The sequence below is a fragment of the Haematobia irritans genome, chromosome 5, assembly GCF_050003625.1.
Source record: "Haematobia irritans isolate KBUSLIRL chromosome 5, ASM5000362v1, whole genome shotgun sequence".
NCBI classification, from domain to species: Eukaryota; Metazoa; Arthropoda; class Insecta; order Diptera; family Muscidae; genus Haematobia; species Haematobia irritans.
In genome coordinates, this window is record NC_134401.1 from 160,276,861 (window position 1) to 160,301,105 (window position 24,245).

A 24,245-nucleotide genomic window follows, 5' to 3' on the forward strand; every position below is an offset into this window, starting at 1 on the left:
TATAGAAATAAAATTTTGACAAAAATTTTCTATAGAAATAAAGTTTTGACAAAATTTTTAAAAATTTTCTAAAACAACATTTCATACCCCCGAGGTGACCCACTTTAGACGAAATAAAATGTTGACAAAATTTTGGCAAAATTTTCAATAGAAATAAAAACAAAAGTTTTTATAGAAATAACATTTTACAAAATTTTCTAAAGAAATAAAATTTTGACAAAATTTTCAACAGAAATAAAATTTTGACAAAATTTTTTATAGAAAAAAATTTTGACAAAATTTTCTATAGACATAAAATTTTGACAAAATTTTCTATAGAAATAAAATTTTGATAAAATTTTCTATAGAAATAAAATTTTGGCAAAATTTTCTAGGAAATAAAAATTGATAAAATTTTCTTTTGAAATAAAAGTTTGATAAAAATTTCTTTGGAAATAAAATTTTGATAAAATATTCTATAGAAATAAAATTTTGAGAACATTTTTTATAGAAATAAAATTTTGAGAACATTTTCTATAGAAATAAAATTTTGACAACATTTTCTATAGAAATAAAATTTTGACAAAATTTTCTATATAAATAAAATTTTGACAAAATTTTCTGTATAAATAAAATTTTGACAAAAATTTCTACACAAATAAAATTTGAATTGACGAAATTTTCTTTACAAATAAAATTTTGACAAAGTTTTCGATAGAAATAAATTTTTTAAAAAATTTTCTTTACAAATAAAATTTTGACAAAATTTTCTATAGAAATAAAATGTTGACAAAGTTTTCTATAGAAAGAGGTTCTGTAGAAATAAAATTTTGACAAAATTTTCTATAGAAATAAAATTTTGACAAAAGGTTTTATAGAAATAAAATTCTGACAAAATTTTCTAAAGAAATAAAATTTTGACAAAATTTTCAATAGAAATAAAATTTTGACAAAAGTTTTTATAAAAATAAAATTCTGACAAAATTTTCTATAGAAATAAAATTTTGACAACATTTTCTATAGAAATAAAATTTTGGTAAAATTTTCTATAGAAATAAAATTTTGATAAAATTTTCTTTGGAAATAAAATTTTCTTTGGAAATAGAATTTTCATAAAATTTTCTACAGAAATAAAATTTTGACAAAATTTTTTATAGAAAAAAATTTTGACAAAATTTTCTATAGAAATAAAATTTTGATAAAATTTTCTATAGAAATAAAATTTTGACAAAATTTTCTATAGAAATAAAATTTTGGCAAAATTTTCTATGGAAATAAAAATTTGATAAAATTTTCTTTTGAAATAAAAGTTTGATAAAATATTCTTTGGAAATAAAATTTTGATAAAATTTTCTATAGAAATAAAATTTTGACAACATTTTTTATAGAAATAAAATTTTGAGAACATTTTCTATAGAAATAAAATTTTGACAACATTTTCTATAGAAATAAAAATTTGACAAAATTTTCTATATAAATAAAATTTTGACAAAATTTTCTGTATAAGTACAATTTTGACAAAATTTTCTATACAAATAAAATTTGAATTGACAAAATTTTCTTTACAAATAAAATTTTGACAAAGTTTTCGATAGAAATAAATTTTTTAAAAAATTTTCTTTACAAATATAATTTTGACAAAATTTTCTATAGAAATAAAATTTTGACAAAATTTTCTATAGAAATAAAATTTTGATAATATTTTCTATAGAAATGAAATTTTGACAAAATTTTCTATAGAAATAAAATTTTGACAAAATTTTCTGTAGAAATAAAATTTTGATAAAATTTTCTGTAGAAATAAAATTTTGACAAAGGTTATGTTAGGTTAGGTTAGGTGGCAGCCCGATGTATCAGGCTCACTTAGACTATTCAGTCCTTTGTGATACCACATTGGTGAACATCTCTCTTATCACTGAGTGCTGCCCGATTCCATGTTAAGCTCAATGACAAGGGACCTCCTTTTTATAGCCGAGTCCGAACGGCGTCCCACATTGCAGTGAAACCACTTAGAGGTTTGAAACTCTCAGTAATGTCACCAGCATTACTGAGGTGGGATAAACCACCGCTGAAAAACTTTTTGGTGTTCGGTCGAAGCAGGAATCGTACCCACGACCTTGTGTATGCAAGGCGGGCATGCTAACCATTGCACCACGGTGGCTCCCAATTTTGACAAAAGTTTTTGTAGAAATAAAATGTTGACAAAAGTTTTTATAGAAATAAAATTTTGACAAAATTTTCTATAGAAATAAAATTTTGATAAATTTTTCTATACAAATAAAATTTTGACAATTTTTTAATAGAAATAAAATCTTGACAAAATTTTCTATAGAAATAAAATTTTGAAAAATCTTCTATAGAAATAAAATTTTGAAAAATCTTCTATAGAAATAAAATTTGGACAAAATTTTCTATAGAAATAAAATTTTGACAAAAATTTTCTATAGAAATAAAGTTTTGACAAAATTTTTAAAAATTTCCTAAAACAAACTTCATACCCCCGAGGTGACCCACTTTAGACGCCTACAGGTAAGCCGGTGGAACCACTGGGGACCCACAAAATTTCAAACTTAGGAAAAATTACGATTCCGAAAAGCGATTTGGAACCACTATGTGGCGCCCAACGTGTGACAGACAAAAATAGGGCTGTGAAAAGAAAAAAACTTTATACCTTTTTGTACTTTAGTATAATTGACTAAACAACGCAAATTGTATTTTTTTCCTATTCCTTGTTGAACCACTGTCCATTCCACAATCCACAAAACTATTTAAGTTATGTTACACTTCTTCATGAGATTATTTCTTAGCCATAAATATTTCTCTTTCAGTAGGTGTGTATAGAAAAGGCTGTGCAAAAAATATGGAGGGGGCTGAAAGAGCCTAATTGGGGGATGATGATGGTGATACACGGCATGATATCAATTTGTTCAACAGATTGTAAAATGTAAACATGGTCATAGTTTATTATTTATATTCCTTTTTTATCCTATGAATCTCTTGCTAGGGTTTATGGCTGTGCAATTTGCTCTTCAACACCACAAGACACATTTTTGATGACATTGACTCTTTGTCAACGATATTACTTACCTGGCATTTGTTACGTGTGATATGAATTCCATGATTTGATTTGTGGATATGGAATTTGTACCATCATTATCGATGAGACGATATAATTTATCTAAGATCTAAAAAACATAAACATAAAACCATGGGAATGGTAGAGAACAAAAAAAGAATGGTGCTTTAGTACATTGTAGGTGAAGAATTGAAGAATATATGGAACAGGTCATAATTGTGTTTTTCTTTAGGACAGGAAGTCTTTATTTTGATGGAATCGGTAAACCTGTGTTTTATACACACAGGTTTACAGATTCCATCAAAATAAAGAAAATAAAGACTTACCCCACGGGCGTTCCATATTTCATTGAAGTTTCTAAATGTGATTTTACTATTTTCACCACAGATCACATATGCCACCGATTCCAATTGCTCGGCATAGTCCATTTGTCTATCATCACTGAAAATAAAGTAATTGAAAAGAAATTTACTGCGTAATTAAATTTTATAGAGGATATTTTTAAAAAAATGGTTAAGCATTACACAGAAAGAAATATCACCAAAATATTTCCAATTAAAAAATTGATTGAAGTTGAAAATTTTTTCAATTAATGAATTAATTTATACAATTAACTTTTTAATCAAAATGAAAATATTAAGTTAATTAAGTTCAATGATTTTAAAATTTTCAATTAAAGAATTAATTGATGCAATTAAAAAAGTGATGGATATTTTTTAATTCTTAACAAACATTTATTTCAAACAATCATTTCTTTAATCAAACTAAAAACCCGAAAACAGTTAATAAAGTAATTGAAAATAGTTACTCTTTTAATGAAAAAATTCATTTAGTTTTGCAACCAACATCAATTAACTTTTTAATGGAATCAATTAAAAAATTAAATGGAGCCTGCTAGTGAAATCAATTAATGTTGTAATCAAGTATTTTTTCATGTCCAATTAACACTATAATTGATACATTTCAAATAAAAAAATTAATTGGATAAATTAATTTCGTGATTGAATCAGATTTTTTTGGACAAAAATGGATAGTAATTTATAAAAAAATCGGTTGTAACCGATTTAGGTGAAATTTTGCACAGGAAGTAGAATTAACATAGTAACTATGCTTGTCAGTTTTGGTTGAAATCGGATTTAGATATAGCTTTCATATATATGTTTTTTCTCATTTGCGCAAAAATTGGCCAAAATACTAACATTTTCCTTGTAAAATCGCCACTGCCGAAAAATTGTAAAAATTTCCGATACTTTATATCTGTGGACCGATAAATCATAGATGCACTTTTGCAAATTTGCCTTAAAATTGGTTCACCTTTAAATGATTCCTATATTTTTTTACTAACACCCCAGGGCATTACCCGACTTAAATTTTTGTATAAGTCTAAAAATGTTGTCCAGATCGGGTCAAATTTATATGGGAACATAAACCTATATATGAAGCACCTAACACATTTGACGGATTTGATATAGTATCGAAAATGTGGATCTACAAAGTGGTGTAGGGTATAATATAGTCTGCCCCGACTGACTTTAGACCTTCCTTACTTGTTTTTTGATATTAATGAATTTTGTAGGGGAAATTTTTGGAAAGATTTTTTGGGAATCTACGGGAATGTAGGGTACTTTTTTGACCTTGTAGGTTAAACCGAAAAAATTCCCTGGCAACACTGGATGCCAATCTACACAAGTCTGACTATACACATGTTTCATCGCTGGCTACTTCGAATTTCCATAGCCTTTAATATAGATCTGGCAAGGGAATATGAATAATTTTTTTGGGTCTTAAATGTTAATTTCATACGAGAATTATTCCTCCTAAATTGAACCATTTCTCACCACCACTGAGCATCATCTTCTCTTACAACTACAATTAAACCAGCCTGCTTTTATATCAAGCTAGCATAAAAAAATTCTTTAATTAAAATTTTTATAGTACTTTGTGAAATAATATACAAAATATTAATTTTTAAAAATTTATTTTTTTTAGAAAACTTATTTCATTTTTGAGGATCAGATCAATAACGCAAAAGGTGCTCGATAGTTGAATTTACTCAGTGTAGACTAATTTTCTAGTGGAATCAGTGGAGCTCCCAGAAGAGTATGATCCGGTTTTTCGGACTAATACTGTGTGTACACAATAAAGGGAAGGAATATAAACTTTTCTAAGATACGCGCACAACAAGAACTCCTGAAACTATTTAGGCCAGTCGAAGGTATAGGTAAGTTTTGATCTACTGTAAAAACCCTCACGAAGCCTGGCAGGAGGGATGAAAGAATATTATATTGCCATAACGCCAATTGAAGAAGACTTTTTACAACAGTCCACTTCGAGAATAAATGTTCTTGAACGTGAAAACCCGTATCTTTCTCTCAATGTAAGATCTCGTGAACGAATCATATCTCAAATTATAGTTGACTACACAGAAAAAATTTTAAACTGTTTTATAGGAAGAATGAACTACTCCGTGAGAGACTTGAACTAAATTGTTCTCCACATTTAGAGATTTCCACAAAGTGTTGTTAAAACCAGGAAAGTAATTTAACGCCCTGGAGTACTTTTTAACTGCAGTTCACGAAATTACACTCTCTCATAAAGTGTGATACGGTCAAAATTTGGTCAAGGGAAAACACGTGTAAATCGGTGAAATCGTTTATTTAAAAAATCAAATTAAATTTCTTTTTCAAGTTCAATTAGTATAAAATTCAGGAAAAATATTCAGTTAGGCTTTCGCTTTTCCAAATCCGAATTGCCGGGCCTCACGCTTGACACCTGCCATCAGATTTTGTACAGCCACCTTGTCCACCTTCTTCGCCGCAGTAAGCCAGCTTGCCTTGAACTGCTGCTCGTCCTTAGCAGTTTTTTTTTGTCTTCTGGGCTATTGTCAAGCGAAACTTAACCACTTGACAATAGCCCAGTATTTCTCAATTGGGCGGAGCTCTGGCGTGTTGGGAGGGTTCTTGTCCTTGGGAACCACCTGCACGTTGTTGGCGGCGTACCTCTCCATGGCCTTTTTACCGTAATGGCAAGATGCCAAATCCGGCCAAAACAGTACGGAACAACCGTGTTTCTTCAGGAAAGGCAGCAGACGTTTATTCAAACACTCTTTCACGTAAATTTCTTGGTTGACAGTCCCGGAAGCTATGAAAATGCTGCTTTTCAAGCCACAGGTACAGATGGCTTGCCAAACCAGATATTTCTTTGCGAACTTTGACAGTTTTATGTACTTGAAAATATCTGCTACCTTTCCCCTTCCTTTTGCCGTATAAAACTCCTGTCCCGGAAGCTGCTTGTAGTCGGCTTTGACGTAGGTTTTGTCGTCCATTACCACGCAGTCAAACTTCGTCAGCATCGTCGTGTACAGCCTCCGGGATCGCGCTTTGGCTGTCGTATTTTGTTTATCATCGCGATTTTTGTAAGTCGATAGTCCAGCTCGTTTTTTGGCTCGATGCGCGGTTGTAGACGATACACCCAGCTTATTTGCGGCATCTCGGAGAGAGAGGTTAGGGTTTCACTTGAAACTACCGGCAACTCTCTTTGTCGTCTCAGCGGCTTCCGGTTTTCGATTTCCCCCCGATCCAGACTTCCTGGCTGTCGACAAACGTTCCCCAAACACTTTAATTACATTTGTAACGGTTGATTTGACAACTTTTAGCGATTTTGCCAGCTTTGCGTGCGAGTAGCTTGGATTTTCGCGATGCGCGAGCAAAATTTTGTTACGCTGGTCTTCTTGCTTGGTCGGAATTTTGACAACTGAAGAGTGAATTCGAAAATCAAAATAGGAGCAACATTCTACACACACACACACCTTCAAAATGAGGGGTGTTCAGGTTTTTTAAATGCAAAATTGAAAGAAATACACGCAAAAAAATAATTCTTTCCTCCCAAACGAAATTTTAGACAAACAAAGTTCGTTTCTCATTTGCTTTTCGTTGAAAGGAAGTGTATTTGGAAGAAAAGTATATACTTTTTGTGATAAACGTTTATTCTTTTCCAGGATGTAAAAACAATTTCATAAAGACTAACTCAAAAAAAAAAAATCTGGCTAATTGCATTTTCCCTCACATCTTTCTCACTTCCACGAAGTTTTTTAGTTCTTAGCACCTTTTTCTGTAATACCAACAATGTAGAAGAAATTATACGATTTTATAAATTTTTAAAATTTTTTTACCTTTCGCCTGGACGGAGAATCGAACCGCGGACCATGCACTTTTTAAGCCAACACACTAATCACTGAGCTATGTACCTGTTATGGTCATCAATAGATAAATATCCATATAAGTTATATTTATATAGCATAGCTTGCGGCGCCCACGAACCGAATAAACAAAGTTTATTTAACAGAAACAAAGAAACAAACATTTAGTTTGGCACCGTGGAGCAGTGGTTGCTACGTCCGACTTGCATGCCAAGGGTCGTGGGTTCGATCCCCGCTTCGACCAAAGTTTTTTTTGTTTTTTTTTTACATATATTCCAGATATGTTCGGAAGATTCCGAAAAAATTTTCAACATTACATTGTAGTATATTAAATTTTGAACTGTAAAATGTGTCTTATTAAAGACCTAAAGTCGGAAAAGAACAGTGTTTGATATAAACGAAATGGACTGTGTTGTTGTTTCAAAAATAACTTTTTTTATTGAAAAAATATTTTGAAACAAACGAATTTTTTTTGGTGATAAAAGTTTAAAATTTTCGAAGCAATTCAAAAAACTCTAACAAAAGAAAAACGTTTTCGGTACACGTTTTCCAAACGTTTTTTTTTTGCGTGTACGTCAAGTTTATATTGACCAAATTTTGACCGTATCACCCTTTAAAAAAAGGAATATTTTATTAGGACTGAATGGACTGAATAGTCTAAGTGATCCTGAAATTTAATCGGGCTGCCACTCTAACCTAACCTAGGCTGTGAAAACTTTCGAGAAAAAAAATAAAATTAAATACAAACAAATAATTTTTTGCCATAACAATAAGTTCAATTAGCGTAGCACCAGAGGAAATAGAAGAAGGTGCCCGGCAAACCAAGGATTTACTTTCGTGAATGCCTATTCTTATTAAATATTGGATTTTTCTCTGAGTGTAAACTCTTGTGTAGGAATCATATCTTAAATTACATCTGACTACAATTAAAATTTACAACACCATAAAAATGACGAGTATGTTCAAATCAAGCCTTATACCTCAAGGCATAACATGGGTGATAAACTTTATTTTAGATATGGATTTGTACAAATGTTGTGGGATATAAAAAAAAAGAAATTCATATGGACATGGAATTAAATTGAATCTGTCACATCTTTTAGTTTCCATAGGCACGAAAACAAAAATAGTTGAGCACAAAAAAAAAAAAAACAAATCCAATTCTTTTCAGCGGCTTAGACCAAAAAATCTCAACTGCGAACATGAATTAATGGCAATTGACAACGCCAACACCATTCACTTCAGTGCTTGCAAAATAAAAAAAAAATAAAAAAACATTTTTTTGCAACAAACGTTGTTCTACAACATTGTTGTAGCATCTTTGACGATGCTATTCATCCATATGGTATAGTGCTAAAGATTATGTCGCTGAACATTGTGTATTGCTCCAAAGAATATAACATTCAACCAATCATGACATTTCTAATTAGTGATGCCAGTTTGGAAATAGTATATCTATGGCGATTTTAAAAAAAATATTTGTTGTCAAAATTTATACATTTTTAGAAGTTTTTTTCATGTGATCGCAGAGAAGCAGGAATATGATCATTTCAAAATATTTCATACTTTTTGTCGCAAAAATATTATTTTTTCGCCAAACATAAACATGTTTGAGGAGATCAGATGCATAATTTCTAAGAAAATAACATGGTTGCGACCAGGGCTGTGGAGTCGAGCCAATTTTGCTCGACCCCGACTCCAGCATTTTTCATCAGCTCGACTCCGACTCCGGAGTCGACTCCGGGTAATATAACTAAATCTCATTTTAATACCACTAATTTGTAGTTCTATTGTGGGGGTACCGTAAGTGGATCGATATAAAGTATCGTATTTATTTATGTGTGCAAAAAAAAAGGTCTTAATTTCACATTAGATGCCAATTAAACTCTATATTTCAAATTTAGGGCAATGTTTAATAAATAAAATAATGCTATAAATACCCATTATAATATGAGAAGATGCCAACAGTATATGTATTTGTGGACCAAAATTATTGATACTATTTCAAATCCTTGAAATTTGTTGCGGGCTATATAAAGGTTTATATTCCCATATGCATGAATTTGAATCTGAATCGATTTAGACAAAATTGTATATACTTCTACAAAATCTACACGCAAAGAAAAAAAACGTTTGGAAAACGTGTACCGAAAACGTTTTTCTTTTGTTAGAGTTTTTTGAATTGCTTCGAAAAGTATACACTTTTATCACCAAAAAAATTCATTTGGTACAAAATTTTTATTTTTTCAATAAAAAAAGTTATTTTTGAACCAAAAACACTGTCCATTTCGTTTATCTCAAACACTGTTCTTTTCTGACTTTAGGTCTTTAATAAGACACATTTTAAAGTTCATAGTAAAATTTAATATAGTAGAATGTAATGTTGAACATTTTTTCGGAATCTTTCGACCATCTCTGGAATATATGTAAAAAAAAAAAAACAAAAAAAAACTTTGGTCGAAGCAGGGATCGAACCCACGACCCTTGGCATGCAAGTCGGACGTAGCAACCACTGCACCACGGTGCCCAACTAAATGTATTTTTCTGTTAAATAAACTTTGTTTAATCGGCTCGTGGGCGCCGCAAGCTATGCTATATAAATATAACTTATATGGGTAATTGTCTATTGATGACTATAACGGTTACATAGCTCAGTGGATAGTGTGTTGGCTTACAAATTGCATGGTCCGCGGTTCGATTCTCCGTCCTGGCGAAAGGTAAAATTTATAAAATCGTATAATTTCTTCTACATTGCTTGTATTACAGAAAAAGGTGCTAAGAAATAAAAAACTTCGTGGAAGTGAGAAAGATGTGAGGGAAAATGCAATTAGCCAGAAAAATTTTTTTTGAGTTAGTCTTTATGAAATTGTTATTACATCCTGGAAAAGAATAAACGTTTATCACAAAAAGAATATACTTTTCTTCCAAATACACTTCGTTTCAACGAAAAGCAAATGAGAAACGAACTTTATTTGTCTAAAATTTCGTTTGGGAGGAAAGAATTATTTTTTTGCATGTATGTACTATAAATTTAAATCTAACGTTATGGGACGTAACACAAGTTTAACAAAAAATAAAAATGCAAGGAAAGTCTAAAGTCGGGCGGGCCGATTATAATATACTCTGCATAACTTTGTATTTAGATCTACATTTTGATAAAATCTCACATCAGACTTCTACAAAATCTCGGGCAATATTTAGGAAATATTTATAATTGTTTAGACAATTTCGCAAAAATGCATTTATGATTCATTCATTGAAAAATTTGAAAATTTGCGTCATTTCGACTTGGCAATGAGTATCAGTGAGCATACAATTCTGGAAAAATTTTTGTCTAGTAAATACAATTTTGCAAAATTTTCTACAGAAACAAAATTTTGACTAAATTTTCTATAGAAATAAAATTTTTGCAAAATTTTTTATAGAAATCAAGTTTTGACCAAATATATAGAAATAAAAGTTTGAAAAAATTATCAATAGAAATACAATTAAAAACAAGTTATACGGCCGCAAGTTCGGCCAGGCCGAATCTTATGTATCCACCACCATGGATTGCGTAGAAACTTCTACGAAAGACTATCATCCACAATCGTTTTCTAAATTGTGATTTAGTCCATACATGGTATATATTAGACAAAAAAGTTATGTATAGTTAAGTCTACAAATAATTACGAATCGATATGGACTTTTTGTACGTAGAGAGCCAGAATTGAAATATGGTGGCTACATACAATTATGAACTTGATATGGACCAATTTTTGTGTGATTGGGGATCGATTTATCTGAGGGCCATATATAACTATAGACCGATATGGACCTAGTTAGACATGGTTGTTAACGACCATATACTAGCACAATGTACCAAATTTCAACTCACTCGGATGAAATTTGCTCCTCCAAGAGGTTCCAAAACCAAATCTCGGGATCGGTTTATGTGGGGCTATGTACGATTATGGACTGATATGGACCACTTTTGGCATGGTTGTTAAATATCATATATACTACCACCACGTACCAAATTTCAAGCAGATCGGATGAATTTTGCTTCTCCAAAAGGCACCGGAGGTCAAATCTGGGGATGGGTTTATATGGGAGCTATATATATTTATGGACTGATAGGAACCAATTCCTGCATGGTTGTTGGATACCATATACTAACATCACGTACCAAATTCCAACCGAATGGGAAGAATTTTGCTCTTCCAAGGGGCTCTGGAGGTCAAATCTGGGGATCGGTTTATATGGGGGCTATATATAATTATGAACCGATGTGGACCAATTTTTGCATGGTTGTTAGATACCATATACTAACATCACGTACCAAATTTCAGCCGGATCGGATGAAATTTGCTTCTCTTAGAGGCCTCGCAAGCCAAATCGGGGGATCGGTTTATATGGGGGCTATATATAATTATGGACCCATGTGGACCAATTTTTGCATGGTTGTTAGAGACCATATACTAACACAATGTACCAAATTTCAGCAGGATCGGATGAAATTGCTTCTCTTAGAGGCCTCGCAAGCCAAATCGGGGGATCGGTTTATATGGGGGCTATATATAATTAAGGACCGATGTGGACCAATTTTTGCATGGTTGTTAGAGACCATATACTGACACCATGTACCAAATTTCAGCCGGATCGGATGAAATTTGCTTCTCTTAGGGGCCTCGCAAGCCAAATCGGGGGATCGGTTTATATGGGGGCTATATATAATTATGGACCGATGTTGACCAATTTTTGCATGGTTGTTAGAGACTATATACTGACACCATGTACGAAATTTCAGCCGGATCGGATGAAATTTGCTTCTCTTAGGGGCCTCGCAAGCCAAATCTGGGGATCGGTTTATATGGGGGCTATATATAATTATGGACCGATGTGGACCAATTTTTGCATGGTTGTTAGAGACTATATACTAACACTATGTACCAAATTTCAGCCGGATCGGATGAAATTTGCTTCTCTTAGAGGCCTCGCAAGCCAAATTTTGGGGTCCGTTTATATGGGGGCTATACGTAAAAGTGGACCGATATGGCCCATTTGCAATACCATCTGACCTACATCAATAACAACTACTTGTGCCAAGTTTCAAGTCGATAGCTTGTTTCGTTCGAAAGTTAGCGTGATTTCAACAGACGGACGGACGGACGGACATTCTCAGATCGACTCAGAATTTCACCACGACCCAGAATATATATACTTTATGGGGTCTTAGAGCAATATTTCGATGTGTTACAAACGGAATGACAAAGTTAATATACCCCCCATCCTATGGTGGTGGGTATAAAAAAAAATTGTGTAGCAAACAAAATTTTGCAAAATTTTCTATAGAAATAAAATTTTGCAAAATAACATATTCTATAGAAACAAGATTTTGACTAAATTTTCTATAGAAATAATATTTTGACTAAATTTTATATAGAAAAAAATATTTCTATAGTAATAAAATTTCGAATACATTTTTTATAGCAGTGAGCATCAGTAAGAAAAAAATTTGGGAAAATTTGCTATAGAAATAAAATTTGACAATTTTTTCTTATAGAAATAAAAATTTTGAAAAAATTATCAATAAAAATACAATTTTGGAAAAATTTTTGTGTAGTAAATAAAATTCTGCAAAATATTCTACAGAAACAAAATTTTGACTAAATTTTCTATAGAAATAAAATTTTGGCAAAATTTTCTATAAAAATAAAATTTTGACCAAATTTTCTAATAAAAAACTTATTACTATAAAATTTTGGCAAAATTTTCTATAGAAATAAAATTGTCAATAGAAATAAAATTTAAAAAAAATTTTGTGTAACAAACAAACTTTTGCAAAATTTTCTATAGAAATAAAATTTTGACTAAATTTTCTATAGAAAAAAATATTTCTATAGTAATACAATTTTGAATAAATTTTTTATAGTAATACAATTTTGAATAAATTTTTTATAGAAATAAAATTTTGACAAAACTTTTTATAGAAATAACATTTTGACAAAATTTTCTATAAAAAAACAACTTTGAAAAAATTTTCTGTCAATATTCCACATATGTATATGGCCTTAAACACAGAAAATAATATTGTAATTTTTGAGCTAACAATAAATTGTTGTTACAGAAAATTTTTAAGTTCAACAAAATTTTTGTTGATATAACAAAATGTTTTTTTATATAACAAAATTGGTTGCTAAAGTGACTAAAATCGTAATTGTATTTACAAATTACGTTGTTAGCTCAAATTTAAACATAATTTTAATTGTATTGACAATCAAATTAATTGATATTTTTTTGTGTGAAATAAAATAAAAAAAAAACAATAATTTCGGGCATTAAAATGGATCGATCCAGCCCATCTGCTAGTCTAACATTCTGGGAAACATCAAAAGATAGCCGTAATTGGAAATTGATTTTCATTTACAATCATGCTGTACTTTGATCGAATGAATAACGCAAAAACTTGCTTAGTTACAAAAATGTGAAGTGTTTTAAAAAATTTGGTTTAGCCGGAGTCGGAGTCGAGCAAAATTTTTACGACTCCGACTCCGACTCCAGCAAAATCTTCAGACTCCGACTCCGGCTCCACAGCCCTGGTTGTGACAAACATTATTGGTACTATTTTTTTCAGTGTATATATAGATTCGCAAACAGACATCATTTGAAAAATTTGAAACTATTCAATGTGAAATTGGGTTAATAAAAATTTTTATTGCTATCGAGTCCTATCCATAGTGGTGGGTATATCATCATTTCAATGCAGTGTTATGTCTCCATGTGATGATTAATGTGACTATATTATCTTGATTAATACTTACGTCAAACGTCCTTTTAAATGTTCTATCCAACGATCTTGCACCAGATAACCATTGCCATCTAAGTCAAAAAGACTAAAGAGTTTCTTTTGAAATTCCTGTAAGCAAAATATAAAATGAAAATGTTATCATAGGAAAAGTCACAATTAACTATATGCTAGAAAAGAAAGGAAAGGAAAAAATAAAAAAAAACACATCCTTAACTAAAATATTTTTATGACAAAGTGAAATTTGTTAGTCTCAAAACTTATTAGAAAAATAAGTCAGTACAACCTCAAAAAAATCGCTTCTGTAACATATACACCAACCACAGTTTGCTTAAAGCATATATATTTTCAGGATTGGTGCAAACAAAATATTGTTTGTATTGCTCAAACATATTATGTTTCACCTTAGGTAGAAAAAATTTTAATGAAATTTTCTTTGTGTGGATATATTTTTAAGGCGCCAATTGGTTACTTTCATTATTTTAATTGCAGCATACTCTCTAGGTCTCTCATTCTAAACACATATATGTTTATAGGCTATTTCCAAATTAATATATGTTTGCATCTAAGCAAATTATATTTACAAACATTTTATGTCCCAAACATAATATGTTCTAACATATTAGCATATATGTCCCAAACATGTTATGGTAGTTTATGAACATTATATGGTTGCACTTAAAAATATTGTGTTAAAAAATTTAATTTCCAAACATATAATTTTTACACCCAAACATATGAAAAACAGTATTTTTCGTCCGTGTAGACATGCGAAAAGGGGCTATTTTGAGAAGCTTTAAATTACTCAAAAATGTCTCCAACGTAGTTACTAGGGTAAGGTTAGGCAGTGTTGCCAATATTTTTCTGGCTCTTGTCCCCAAATTAGATCACTTTCGTCCCCAAAAACCACCAATTTAAATTAAAATCCCCAATAAAAGTTTTACAAGTTTTTATGAAAAAAGAAGAATAGTTAATAAATAGACTCTTCAGTACAGCCTATTTTTTTTATTACTGATAATTTAAAAATTGGAATTTTCTATAAAAGTTTTACAAGTTTTTATGAAAAAAGAAGAATAGTTAATAAATTGAAGAGTCTATTTATTAACTATTCTTCTTATTTCATACATACAGCCTATTTTTTTTATTACTGATAATTTAAAAATTGGAATTTTCTAAGCTGCAATAACATCTGGATTTAGAAACACAAAACAAGGAGGGCGGCGATCTTCCTTCCTATTGCTCGAGAAATGAAAATGGTATTCGGTTACCAAGTATTTATGAATGAAATTTAACTGTAAATAAAAATTTGAGGCATATATTGTCCAAATCAGTGATGAACACTAATGAGGGGGCAATAATTCGGCCCGTGTCCTCACGAAGTGATTTCACAATTGTAGGGCAATGTCTTAGCTGAGTAAAATTATAAATAAAAAATCCTTTGTCTGTTTCTAGTCCAAATGCCTCATTTGCACCTGATTTATTATATCGAACCGATTTCGAGAAAAACCCAAATCCTCTAATTTAAGGAAACTCCCCACCAAATCCCCAAGTCCTCAGTTCAATCCCCAATACTGACAACACTGAGGTTAGGTTATCTAAGGTTGTTAAGAGGATTCAGGCTGACATATTCCTAAATCAGTAGATTGATTGACCTCTATCATCTTCTATCCATTATACCGTCATTTTATTACGAAATTCGTCATGATCTAAGGAAACAAAATGAATTTTTTCATTATTATAACGTGTTTTCTGTTAAACAATGAAAATTTTATAATATCAATGTAAAGACATCGTTGGTTCAATTTTAATGAAAGCTTCCCGAATTCCCTATTCTGATTCCAATTTCTTCTTCCAAGCTGGGTCAGGTCCCGAATCACCACTTCCCCCATATAGCGTGCTCCAAATCTTGTAAAGTCGGAGCAGTGACATACTACTCATATCCAAGATCTTCTCCTTTTCAAAACACTACCTACCAGCTCTTACTCCGCACGCATGTGCTCTCAACTCCAGGTTCTAGGTGATAATTCACACGACCTTTTTGACTTTCGTGCTACTCTCTTTAATTCTGTAGTTTATTCTTATTTGGGTCATTCCATAGTATTTTGAAGGCCGCTTCAATGTTTCACATAGCTTTTTGTGTCTCCCATAGCATTTATCCAACTCGGCGCGCTTAGAATCTATAGGCTTTGCGTTTCGTAGCTCTTAGTACCAGGCCATGTGCTTTTAAGTTTCCTCCTATTCCGGTGTAACCTGGTATCGATATGATGCAGATCCTGCCGTATTCCGAGTAAATTTTGAATACACTTGTGGATTCCCAAGCGGTTCGGGATCTTACCGTAATGTCTTCTATTTTTTCATTGTCCTTCGATAATTCGTGAAAAGGTTCACCTTCACGGTCTGACTTCGTCTTTTTCCTCAGCCATTCCATACATTCCGTTAGCCCTCGTTGTTAAACTACTGTTAACAATTTGTTGAGATTTAAGAGATTTTGGGGTCCAATCCTAAGACTACATACTAGGCACTGCATCACGGTCTCCCTCAAAACAAAAAATCCACACGTGGATAAATTCATTATTAATAAGCAACAATTTTTTCGAAAATTCAATATACGAGAATTGCATATTGACAACTGGAAATATTAATTGCCTGTCCTCTTCGAATGCATTTACAACAAACATCTCCCAAAACCATTCCATTGAATGTTATTAAACCCTATAGCCAAAGCCAAAGCCAATACCATAAAGTTGATTGTCTTCTTATTGACCTTCACATATTTTGCAATTTTTATTCCTGTTCCTCCATAGCGATGATATTGAGGTGAATTGATGAGTTTGAAGAAAATACCAAAACAGTTTCATATTCATACACTGAACAAATATTCAGTAAATATTAGATATTATTTAAGCCATACTCTAGGACACAATACTGTCTCTATTTATTAAAGAAAAATACCTTTGGCAAAAATATAATTTAATTAATTAAATTCGTTCAAAATTGGTAAGCAATTGCGAGTTGCCACTCGAGCCAAAAATAATCTACCAAAATTTGGAGAAAATTTTATCAAAAAAAAAAAAAAAACTGCCAAACAAAAAAATTTTATTTTGCAAAACTTTATAAACTTTATAAACTTTATTAAACTATAGAAAATTTTCTCAAAATTTTATTTCTATGGAAAATTTTCGCAAAATTTTATTTCTATAGAAAATTTTGGCAAATTTTTATTTCTACAGAAAATTTTGGCAAAATTTTATATCTATTTGTTAAAATTGTATTTCCATACAAAATTTTTGCAAAATTTTAATTTCTATAGAAGAGTTGTCAGAATTTTTTTTTTCTATGGAAAATTTTGTCAAAATTTTATTTCTATACAAAATTCTGTCAAAATTGAATTTCTATAGAAAATTTTGTCAAAATTTTATTTCTATAGAAAATTTTGTCAAAATTGAATTTCTATAGAAAATTTTGTCGAAATTTTATTTCTATAGAAAATATTGTCAAAATTTTATTTCTATAGAAAATTTTATCAAAATTTTATTTCTATAGAAAATTTTCGCAAAATTTTATTTCTATAGAAAATTTTCGCAAAATTTTATTTCTATAGAAAATTTTCGCAAAATTTTATTTCTATAGAAAATTTTCGCAAAATTTTATTTCTATAGAAAATTTTGTCAACGTTTCATTTCTATATAAAATTTTGTCAAAAATTTATTTCTATAGAATATTTTTTCAAAAGTTTATATCTATAGAAAATGTTGTCAAGATTTTATTTCTATAGAAAATTTAATCAAAATGTTATTTCTGTAGAAAGTTTAGTCAAAATTTTATTTCTATAGAAAATTTTGTTAAAATTTTATTTCTATAGAAAATTTTGTCAAAAATTTATTTCTATAGAATATTTTGTCAAAAGTTTATTTCTACTGAAAAAACATTTTATTTCGTTTGAAAATTTAATCAAAATGTTATTTCTGTAGAAAGTTTAGTCAAAATTTTATTTTTGTATAAAATTTTGTCAACATTTTGTTTCTATAGAAAATTGTGTCACAATTTTATTTTTTACAGAAAATTTTGACAAAATTTGAGTTCTATAGAAAATTTTGTCAAAATTTGATTTCTATAAAAAATTTTCTCCAAATTTTATTTCTATAGAAAGTTTTGTCAAAATTTTATTTCTATAGAAAATTTTGTCAAAATTTTTTTTCTATAGAAAATTGTGTCACAATTTTATTTTTATAGAAAATTTTGTCAAAATGTGAATTTTATAGAAAATTTTCTCAAAATTTGATTTCTATAGAAAATTTTCTCAAAATTTTATTTCTATAGAAAATTTTCTCAAAATTTTATTTCTATACAAAATTTTCTCAAAAATCTATTTCTATAGAAAATTTTCTCAATATTTTATTTCTACAGAAAATTTTGTCAAAATTTTATTTCTATAGAAAACTTTTCAAATTTTTTTTTCTATAGAAAATTTTGTCAACATTTTATTTCTATAGAAAATTTTTCAAATTTTTTTCTATAGAAAATTTTGTCAAAATTTTATTTCTATAGAAAATGTTGTTAAAATTTTATTTCTATAGAAAATTTTATGAAGTACCTCTTAGTTGGGGATTTTGCAAAATCTACCAAAACAGCAAGAATACTACCCATCTACCAAACAGTAACAAATCTACCAATTTGATAGAATTCTACCAACTGCGGCACCTGTGGTCGTAGTTGGAGTCTGAAGATTTTGCTCGTCTCCGGTCAAACCAAGACCATATTTTTTTGTTACAAAACAAAATATTTACTCAAATTTAATTTGATTTCCGTCCGGCCGTCTGTCTGTCTTTCTGTTCAAATGACTTAGTCCAATCGACTTCAAATTATACACAAGCATGTTTCTTTTTGGTCAGAGTAGAACCATGTTGATTTTGGAAGAAATCGGTTCAGATTTAGATATAGCGCCCATATAGACGAGTGCATTTTGTCAAAATTTTATTTCTATACAAAATTTTGTCAAAATTGAATTTCTATAGAAAATTTTGTCAAAATTTTATTTCTATAGAAAATTTTGTCAAAAATTTATATCTATAGAATATTTTGTCAAAAGTTTATTTCTAGAGAAAATGTTCTCAACATTCTATTTCTTTAGAAAATTTAATCAAAATGTTATTTCCGTAGAAAGATTAGTCAACATTTTATTTCTGTATAAAATTTTGTCAAAATTTTATTTCTATAGAAAGTTTTGTCAAAATTTTATTTCTATAGAAAATTCTGTCAAAATTTTATTTCTATTGAAAATTTTCTCAAAATTTTATTTCTATAGAAAATCTTCTCAAAAATTTATTTCTATAGAAAATTTTCTCAATATTTTTTTTTCTACAGAAAATTTTGTCTACATTTTATTTCTACAGAAAATTTTTCAATTATTTTTTCTATAGCAAATTTTTTAAATTTTTTTTCTATAGAAAATTTTGTCAAAATTTTATTTCTATAGAAAATTTTGTCAAAATTTTATTTCTTTAGAAAATTTTTAAAATATTTTTTTCTATAGAAAATTTTTCAAATTTGTTTTCTATAGAAAATTTTGTCAAAATTTTATTTCTATACAAAATTTTGTCAAAATTTTATTTCTATACAAAATTTTGTCAAAATTTTTTTCTTTAGAGAATTTTGTCAAAATTTTATTTCTACAGAAAATTGTTGTCAAAATAGATTTCTATAGAAAATTTTGTTAAAATTTTATTTCTATAGAAAATTTTTCAATTATTTTTTCTATAGCAAATTTTTTAAATTTTTTTTCTATAGAAAATTTTGTCAAAATTTTATTTCTATAGAAAATTTTGTCAAAATTTTATTTCTTTAGAAAATTTTTAAAATATTTTTTTCTATAGAAAATTTTTCAAATTTGTTTTCTATAGAAAATTTTGTCAAAATTTTATTTCTATACAAAATTTTGTCAAAATTTTATTTCTATACAAAATTTTGTCAAAATTTTATTTCTTTAGAGAATTTTGTCAAAATTTTATTTCTACAGAAAATTGTTGTCAAAATGGATTTCTATAGAAAATTTTGTTAAAATTTTATTTCTATAGAAAATTTTGTCAAAAATTTAGTTCTCTAGAAAATTCTGTCAAAATTTTATTTCTATAGAAAATTTTGTCAAAATTTGATTTCTATAGAAAATTTTGTCAAAATTTGATTTCTATAGAAAATTTTGTCAAAAATTTAGTTCTATAGAAAATTCTGTCAAAATTTTATTTCTATAGAAAATTTTGTCAAAATTTGATTTCTATAGAAAATTTTGTCAACATTTTATTTCTATAGAAAATTTTGTCAAAATTTGATTTCTTAGAAAATTTTCTCAAAATGGTATTTTTATAGAATATGTTCTCAAAATTTTATTTCTATTTAAAATTTTCTCAATATTTTATTTCTACAGAAAATTTTGTCAAAATTTTATTTCTTTAGAGAATTTTGTCAAAATTTTATTTCTATAGAAAATTTTGTCAAAATTTTATTTCTATAGAAAATTTTGTCAAAATTTTATTTCTATAGAAAATTTTGTAAAAGTTTGATTTCTATAGATAATTTTGTCAAAATTTGATTTCTATAGAAAATTTTGTCAAAATTCGATTTCCATAGAAAATTTTGTCAAAATTTGATTTCAATAGAAAATTTTGTCAAAATTTTATTTCTATAGAAAATTCTGTCAAAATTTTATTTCTATTGAAAATTTTGTCAAAATTTTATTTCTATAGAAAAATTCTGTCAAAATTTTATTTCTATAGAAACTTGTTGTCAAAATTTGATTTCTATAGAAAATTTTCTCAAAATTGTATTGCTATTGAAAATTTTCTCAAAATTTTATTTCTATAGAGATTGTTCTCAAAATTTTATTTCTATAGAAAATTTTCTCAAAAATTTATTTCTATAGAAAATTTTCTCAATATTTTTTTTCTGTAGAAAATTTTGTCAAAATTTTATTTCTATAGAGAATTTTGTCAAAATTTTATTTCTATAATAAATGTTCTCAATTTTTTTAGCACCAGAATACTGATTTGGATTCGATTCAATACATTTAATTTCAACTAAGAAATTTTTTCAGTGTAGATTAGACGTACACCTTTTGTCTTGATTCAATTTACAATTATCGGTTCATTATAGGAAGATAAATTTACATAAAATCTAGCCCCCTGATTCATATGAGGGGGTATCATCACTATTTAAACATATACCCGTCCGTCCATTGTCTATTCACTTGGCGGTCATTCGCCAATCATTTATGCATAGATATGCCACCATGGAATTCGTTAAGACTTCTAAACAATTGTCCCAAGTTGTGGACAGGCCAACATGGATGAAAACCATTGATTATTGTTTTAATTTTCTTCTGTTTATGTTTTTTTGTTTGCCCCCAAGATTACTCTTTGATATTCTCCAGTGGATGTTTTTTTGTTGCTTCTGATAGCCTTACTTCACTACATTATGGGATGATCATGCTGTGCGGCTGCACACTATCGCCTAACAGTTCATTAATATTTAATGCACCTTCAATCAATCGATGATGAGGATGGGAATCACTTGGAGGCTATTTGCTGCCGCATTTCGATTCGTTGATGTAAAAACAAGAGTTGGTTAACTTCATGGAATCGTGCTTTGATTGATTAGGAATAGGTGCTATAGTTGTATATTATTTCCTGATATAAATTCAATTTAGAGATGAATATCATGTTATGCTGAACTTAATGATGTTTATTTTTTTGTTTCTAATGGTGAAGTATGTACTTATGGAGGCACAGTGTATCGAAATTGAATTTAGTGAAATATTGGAAATTTTTGGAATGTTTACTGGTTTGAGGATCTATATTTCCTAGAACATTTTCTTTCTTGCAAAGACTATCCTGTTCTATAATTAATTGGATTCATTTAAACAAAGAAAGTTCTTCAGTCACTGAGTTCTAGTGTTTTTAGAAAGGGTTTTGATAATGTACTTCTTTCTCCTTGGTGAGTTCAAACAGCGTGCTGCAAAATGTGCGAAAATGTTGTCAACATTTTATTTCTATAGAAAATTTTGTTAAAATTTTATTTCTATAAAAAATTTTGTCAAAATTTTATATCTATAAAAATTTTATCAAAATGTTCTTTCTATAGAATTTTTTTTTTTAAATTTTATTTCTACAGAAGATGTTGTTAAAATTTTATTTCTTTAGAAAATTTTACCAAAATTTTATTTCTATAGAAGATTTTGTCAAAATTTTATTTCTATAGAAAATTTTGTCACAATTTTATTTCTGTGGAAAATTTTGTCAAAATTTTATTTCTGTGTGTTTTGTTCAAAACCGATTAGCCGGTTATAACCGAAAAAATAAAAATTAGTGAAAACACAAGTTTTATTCAAAAACCAAAGAATTTATTATTTGTAATAAAATGAACATATTTTGAAGTTTCGTAGTAAAAATCTAATAAAGTAGCATGGAATGCCGAACATTTGAACGCATCGGATTTTTTTTTTGGAATAAATGTAAAGATCCATTGCTTAATTAAGAAACTGGTCGACTAAAGTGTATGTTTCTTTTCAATAAAGTCTTTTACATCGGCCTGTGGGCGCCCAAAACTGTGCTTAATAAATATAACTGCACTCGTTGATCTATATGGGCGCTATATCTAAATCTGAACCGATTTCTTCCAAAATCAACATGGCTCTACTCTGACCAAAAAGAAACATGCTTGTGTATAATTTGAAGTCGATTAGACTAAGTCATTTGAACCGGACGGAAATCAAATTAAATTTGAGTAAATATTTTGCTTTGTAACAAAAATTTTGGTTTGACCGGAGTCGAGCAAAATCTTCAGACTCCGACTACGACCACAGGTGCCACAGTTGGTAGAATTCTATCAAAATTTGTAGATTTGTTACTGTTTGGTAGATGGGTAGTATTCTTGCTGTTTTGGTAGATTTTGCAAAATCTCCAACTAAGAGGTACTTCACAAAATTTTCTATAGAAATAAATGTTTAAAAAAAAATGTCTATTTTCTAATGTTTAAAAAAAAAAAAATCTATAGAAATAAAATTTTGACAAATTTTTCTATAGAAATAAATTTTTGACAAAATTTTCCATAGAAATAAAATTTTGATAAAATTTGTTATAGAAATAAAATTTCAACAAAATCTGTTGTAGAAATAAAATTTTGACAAAATTTATAGATATAAAATTTTTACAAAATAACATTTTCACAAAATTTTCTATAGAAATAAAATTTTGACAATATTTGTTATAGAAATAAAATTTTGACAAAATTTGTTATAGAAATAAAATTTCAACAAAATTTGTTGTAGAAATAAAATTTCGACAAAATTTTTTATAAACATAAAATTTTGACAAAATTTTCTATAAAAATAAAATTTTTACAAAATAAAATTTTGATAAAATTTTCTATAGAAATAAAATTTTGTTTGGTAGTTTGTTGGTAAATTTTTCTCCAAATTCTATTAGATTATTGTTGGCTCGACTCCACACCACGTGTCTACACGAATTTAAACCAATTCAAGATTTTGACCAAATTTTCTATAGAAATAAAATTTTGACAAAATTTGTTATAGAAATAAAATTTCAACGAAATTTGTTGTAGAAATAAAATTTCGACAAAATGTGTTATAAAAATAAAATTTTGACAAAATTTTCTATAGAAATAAAATTTTGACAAAATTTTCTATAGAAATAAAATTTTTACAAGATAATATTTTTGACAAAATTTTCTATAGAAATAAAATTTTTACAAAATTTGTTATAGAAATAAAATTTCAACAAAATTTGTTATAAAAATAAAATTTTGACAAAATTTTCTATAGAAATAAAATTTTTACAAAATAAAATTTTGACAATATTTTCTATAGAAATAAAATTTTGGTCAAATTTTCTATTGAAATAAAATTTTGACAAAATTTTCTATTTTTTATATCGAAATAAAATTCTGGTAGTTTGTTGGTAAATTTTTCTCCAAATTCTATTAGATTGTGTTATTGTTGGCTCGACTCCACACCTCGTGTCTACACGAATTCAAACCAATTCAAGATTTTGACAAAAGTTTCTACAGAAATAAAATTTTGACAAAATTTTCTATAGAAATAACATTTTATATAGAAATAAAATTTTGACAAAATTTGATATAGAAAAAAATAAATAACATTTTCACAAAATAACATTTTCACAAAATTTTCTATA

The 24,245-nt window shown here is 28.4% G+C and overlaps 1 protein-coding gene across 2 annotated transcripts in view; it reads right to left on the minus strand.

The window, feature by feature from the left end:
- The window catches only part of Nox (NADPH oxidase), a 64,790-nt gene that overhangs the window by 25,711 nt on the left and 14,834 nt on the right, over positions 1-24,245 (minus strand). For both annotated transcript variants that reach the window (XM_075313851.1, XM_075313852.1), the window contains exons 3-5: positions 14,057-14,151; positions 3,382-3,496; positions 3,067-3,164 (exon numbers count right to left, since the gene is read on the minus strand). In XM_075313851.1, the coding sequence (XP_075169966.1) occupies positions 3,067-3,164; positions 3,382-3,496; positions 14,057-14,151 (308 nt within the window). The remainder of the gene's footprint in view (positions 1-3,066; positions 3,165-3,381; positions 3,497-14,056; positions 14,152-24,245) is intronic.